Here is a 5,443-nt window from a genome sequence, read left to right as displayed (position 1 = left end):
AATATATTTATATATTTAGTGAATATATAGTTTATAACTGATTTTAACAAGAAATTTTTTGTTTAAAAAAATGCTAACAGTACATTCTTTGACATTTTCTAAATAATTTCTATTATTAAATAATGCATTAAAAATATAGTATTAAAGAGTTTCTTATGATTAAGCGCACTTAAATTCTTTAGAATAACAGACCCAAATAAACTTAGAAAAGTAGAGATGTTTGAAATCTGTTGTTGAAAATAATTTTTTAATTTTCAGAACTAAAAAACAAAAAAAAACTTGTTTAAAGTTTGTAACTGTTTTTTTTATTTTTAGAATTAAATTTATAAAACATATTCGAGTTATTTTTAATTTATATTTTAATTTTAAATTTTTTTTTAAAAAAAAAATACTTATTTCATTAACTATTTTATAAATTTTAAGAAGAAGAAAAAAAAACAGAACACAATCCAAATATCCTACAACTCGACTTGACCTGGCCCAAATTTTTGGGGCATTGGGTGAGGTCATGTATGTTGTACGGTAAAGCAAAGAAAGCTCAGTGAACGGATTGTAACATCTGAAGGACAAGTTCCTTATCTTTTACTGTATAGGCTCTTCATCTTCAACCTCAACCTCAACCTCAACCCTGTCTTGCTTGCAGTACCTAATTTCTTCTCCTGATCCTGAGTGCTGCTGTCTCCTTCTAAATTCTATGCAGAGTATGGCCACCACGCTCTGTCTTCTAAAGCTTCCAATTCTTCCTAACAAGCCACGCCAATTATCCTCAAAAGTTGTTCCACTTCCTTCCATCTCTGCAAAATTGAATACCCCAAAAGAACACAAGTTCTTGGGTCATAATATCAATGCTCTCAAACCCGCTTCTCTTTCTCTCACAGCAATCACATTTCCATTCTTATTTGAACCCAAGGCAAGCATCTACCTCCCATTCTTTTCTTACATATTGCTGGGTTTTCTTTCTATCTCACAAAGCTGTTATTGGCACAGGATGCACTTGCTGTTGGTGGAGAGTTTGGGATATTGGAAGGAAGAACATTTGCTCTCATACACCCCATTGTGCTTGGATCTTTGTTCTTCTATACCTTGTGGGCAGGGTATTTGGGGTGGCAATGGCGGCGAGTAAGGACTATTCAGAACGAGATTAACGAACTCAAGAAACAAGTTAAACCTACACCAGTTACCCCAGACGGGAAACAAGTAGAAGCACCACCTTCACCGGTTGAACTCAAAATACAACAACTTACTGAGGTAGATTACCTTTCTGCATTAATCCATGCATGGTAGGAATGAAATTGACAAGGTGTGTGGAAACAATTTATGTCTTCATAGCCCTTCTCTGATTTCACTTCAACCAATGCGCACCCTTAAAATGAAAGCTACTTGAATTTGCAGAAGCAGAATGAGTGATGACCTCTCTTGTAAGTCTGCTTTATGCATTTGCAATGAGAGATTGAGAGCCTTTTTTAAAACATACAGAAATAATGTGATAGTCTGATGGGATGAAATTGATTTTTCCAATTATGAAATAGACCCTGGTTTATATCATTTGATGAGCAACTTAGCAGGTTTGTGATTTTATTTATTTATTTTTTCTAATCTTAGCACAAGCTTTCTGATCTGTGGTTTGTTCATTGATGCTGGATTATAATTGTAACCAAATAAAATACATGAAGCTACTCATCGAATGCTGAATTCTAATCTGACGAGTACCTAATTTATTAGCTAATCATATTCAGGATAGGAAAGAGCTGCTCAAAGGTTCATACAGGGATAGACATTTCAATGCAGGATCCTTGCTTCTAGGATTTGGGGTGCTTGAGGCAGTTGGTGGAGGGTTGAACACATGGTTTAGGACAGGAAAGCTATTTCCTGGTCCACATTTATTTGCTGGAGCAGGTAAAGATTATATTTGCATTTGATGAAGCAAAAATAAAGAGGGTAAAGTTAAAAGAATGTTCAATTTGAAGAACTTGGGAATATTTGTAGCTTTTGTAACAGGTTGAAAAAAACACTATAGCTTAAACAATGTAGCTTTGTGAATTAAATAGGAGGTATAGAAAATGATAATTCTTGTGTAATTTTTGCCCTCCAGCTATTACGGTCTTGTGGGCACTGGCAGCAGCTCTAGTACCACCAATGCAGAGAGGGAGTGAAACAGCCAGAAATCTCCACATTGCGCTGAATGCATTAAATGTTTTGCTCTTTGTGTGGCAGATTCCCACTGGAATTGAAATTGTATTCAAAGTGTTTGAGTTCACAAAATGGCCTTGAATGTAATATTCCCATCTCTAAGTTCCCTAGAATTTTGCTTTCAATTTAGCTTTCTGCTAACATCAAATAAAGCAAAATTTGGCATTTTCCATTTTCATTTGGCCATGTACCATATTTTTGTGCCAGTCAAGCTTTGCATGATTGTATTACACGATTCTTTTAGTATAATTTAGCATATAAATGATGTTCTTGCATTCAGATTATTTGAATGAGTGCTTGCAGCTTGTTATTTGGTGGGAAATATTTTAGAACTAGTGTTTGAAGTAATTAACAAAAACTGCAACTCCTCAAATTTCTGAAAATACAGGGTCCCTGATTTTATATGTTGAATAAGAATTTATGATGATTATATCCACTTCCTTCTTTCAGTGATTGTGTATCTTTACAAACAGATTGTTTATATTTTTATTTTTTGCTGAAGAAGTGTATAATATTATATAGAGGTAAGTACATGTTGACCAAGTATAACAGGTATTTGTATAAGCTTTCATATCTCTTGTAATGGGAACAGTGATCAAAATGTCATTGTTGATCAAGATTTTTACCCAAATGCCACGTGAACAGTGTTATTTTCCAATATGTCACGCAGGCAAGTTTGCTATAGTGCCCAGCAAACTCAGTTTGCTGATGTGGCACGTTTCTGGTTAACACCAAATTCGCTACTCCACGTAGCGAACTTGGTTGCAATTAATGCACCTGCACGCGCCCACCTGTCACGCCATGTGGCAGACATACAACGAAGTTCGCTGTAGTGGGCAGTGAACTATGTGTAACGGTTAGGAGGCCACGTGGCAGACATGCACCAAGTTCGTTCCAACGAACTTGGTGCAACGACTACATTTCCCAACCTATATAAACCCCCTCCCTCCCCCCCCCCCCCCTTCCCCTACCCCAACTCCTCTCCCTCTCACTCTCTCTCACTCTAACTCTTTCTCTTTCCTTTTTCCCTCTCATTCTCTATCTCTCGCTACCTTCAAAGTTATTTTTTTACAATTTTTTAGTGTTAGTTATTTGATATTACTTATTTATAGGATGAAATCTTAGGTTAGAAGATTAATTGTGACAATAGGATAGAATATGTATGTTAATGTTATTAGGTTTAGTATTTTATATTAATGCATTATTTAATAATTTTAGTTGTTTGATATTATTTATAGGTAGAAAACTTAGGTTTTAAAATTTTATATTAATGTTGTTAAATTTAGCATTTAACAATTTTTTTAGTTATACATTATTTAGTAATATTAATTGTCCATATTGTTTAGTTATAGGTTGAAAACTTAGGTTAGAAGAATTTTATATTAATGTTGTTAAAGTTTGTGTTTAATAAATTGTTGATTATGCATTATTTAGTTATAGGTTAGAAAATAGGTTAGAAATTTTTTATATTAATGTTGTTAAATTTTGTATTTAATAATTTTTTGATTATGCATTATTTAATAATATTAATTGCAATGACATTATTTAGTTATAGGTTGAAAACATAGGTTAGAAATTTTTTATATTAATGTTGTTAAAATTTGTATTTAATAACTTTGGGAAAAATGTGTATCATTTTAAATGATGTAAAATTGTGTCATTTTAAGTGAGAGAAAAAGATAGATAAAGGAGGAGAGAGAGTGAACAAAAAAATATAAAAGTGTGAGTTCCACTTCTTTGTGAGAGTGAAATGACAGAAGTTGTGTCATTTAAAAGGATAAACACTTTTCCCAATAACTTTTTGATTATGCATTATTTAATAATTTTAATTGCAATGACATTATTTAGTTATAGGTTGAAAACATAGGTTAGAAAATTTTTATATTAATGTTGTTAAAGTTTGTATTTAATAATTTTAATTTCTTGTATATTATTTTCTTCAGGTCATTATATTTGCAATGGGGCTCATGCGAAACATCTTCTTATCTCCTTCAACCATTTGATCGTTCGATTCGAAATATCTCCTCCCATTGTAATATAAAATGGCGATTAAATCATTGCTACTTTTACTCATTATGTCGTGAAATATGAAGTACAAATTATAAAGAACAAGCAGAAAAAACTAGGGTTCTTTGGGAAAAAATGCACCAGAATAACAAATTGCATGTGGGAGGGGGAAAGGGGTATAAATAGCACTGAGTTCGCTATACAGGCCAGCGAACTGTAACTGTCGACAGATAGTTCGCTGTCCCATGCAGCGAACTAGCAGCCAGCTGCCACGTGGCACATAGTTCGCTTGGACCCTCAACGAATTAGGTGCATGTCAGACACGTGGCACACCTAGTTCGCTGCATGTGGCAACGAACTTCTCCAATGTGTCAGCATTAATTGCAACCAAGTTCGCTACGTGGAATAGTGAATTTGGTTTCCACAAAAAACGTGCCACATCAGCAAACCGAATTCGCTGGGCACTATAGCAAACTTGTCTGCATGGTATATTGAGAAATAACACTGTTCGCATGACATTTAAGTAAAAAACTTGGTGAACAGTGACATTTTGGTCACTGTTCCTTGGTAATGTCATATTGTAATGTGACTAAGAAGAAAGTCCCGAGATTCTTTCCCTCTTTGCTCCGCTCTTACTTTTATCTTTAGATCTTTGTCGTTGATTCAAACTTGATGCTATGATCTCCTTTATATTTATGAAAATATTTATTTCCTGAATTTAAAACTTTATCAATCACAATAAAAAAATGCATAGAAATATATATGCAAGCATAATATATGAATAAATTTTGGGTTTATTTTTTCTGGAGTCAATGTAGTTAAATTATCTATATTGTGTCCAAAACGACGTCGTTTTGGGACGGAAATCGATGTGTTTTTGTAATTAAAATTTATTTCAGGTTTATAATAGTTCTTCTCATTATAATTTTTTAATTTTTCAGTCGAAAACTATAATTTGAAGAGAAATTTAATGAATGTAGATAATTTTTGTATATTCATTATAAAAATAGTAAAGGCATCAATTTTTGGTAGTTCTCCCAATTAAAAAAATATTAATGTTGACTTTCATGAGTTTTACGAATATTATATTTGCCGAGTTTCTCTAGAACGAATAAAAACGGCGTTTTTTTAATCATCGAATATGAAGACAGGGCTTCAGAAAAGTTTTGAATTGGAAGACACGACGACCTTGATTGAACATTTTCTGTCGAAAGTATTTTATATGGCGGGAACAAAGAATAATTCT

At 33.1% G+C, this 5,443-nt stretch overlaps 1 protein-coding gene across 2 annotated transcripts; it reads left to right on the top strand.

Moving 5' to 3' along the window:
* Positions 1-551: 551 nt before the first annotated feature.
* Positions 552-4,273, top strand: LOC133315309 (uncharacterized). 2 transcript variants are annotated; one of them, XM_061516907.1, is made up of 5 exons: positions 552-910; positions 988-1,248; positions 1,737-1,896; positions 2,093-2,273; positions 4,134-4,273. In XM_061516907.1, exons 1-4 carry the CDS (start codon positions 695-697, stop codon positions 2,269-2,271), a joined length of 816 nt encoding a protein of 271 aa, XP_061372891.1. In that variant the 5' UTR covers positions 552-694; the 3' UTR covers positions 2,272-2,273; positions 4,134-4,273. The 2 variants fall into 2 exon arrangements, with proteins under 2 accessions (XP_061372891.1, XP_061372890.1); XM_061516906.1 differs by lacking the exon at positions 4,134-4,273 and having other exon boundaries at positions 553-910; positions 2,093-2,450.
* The last annotated feature ends 1,170 nt before the right edge of the window (positions 4,274-5,443 follow it).

This window comes from Gastrolobium bilobum, unplaced genomic scaffold (assembly GCF_033153095.1).
Source record: "Gastrolobium bilobum isolate Gb01-03AN ecotype WA unplaced genomic scaffold, APGP_CSIRO_Gbil_v1 utg1030, whole genome shotgun sequence".
Lineage (NCBI taxonomy): Eukaryota > Viridiplantae > Streptophyta > Magnoliopsida > Fabales > Fabaceae > Gastrolobium > Gastrolobium bilobum.
The sequence above is the reverse complement of the archived record's forward strand: the minus strand, read 5'-3'. Positions and strand labels throughout refer to the sequence as shown.

Bases quoted from the DNA above. Each gene is read 5' to 3' on its own strand.
- LOC133315309 (XM_061516907.1), top strand. From the start codon at position 695: ATGCAGAGTATGGCCACCACGCTCTGTCTTCTAAAGCTTCCAATTCTT. The intron at 1,249-1,736 runs GTAGATTACCTT...AATCATATTCAG, and splicing joins AAATACAACAACTTACTGAG to GATAGGAAAGAGCTGCTCAA. The intron at 1,897-2,092 runs GTAAAGATTATA...TTTGCCCTCCAG, and splicing joins ACATTTATTTGCTGGAGCAG to CTATTACGGTCTTGTGGGCA.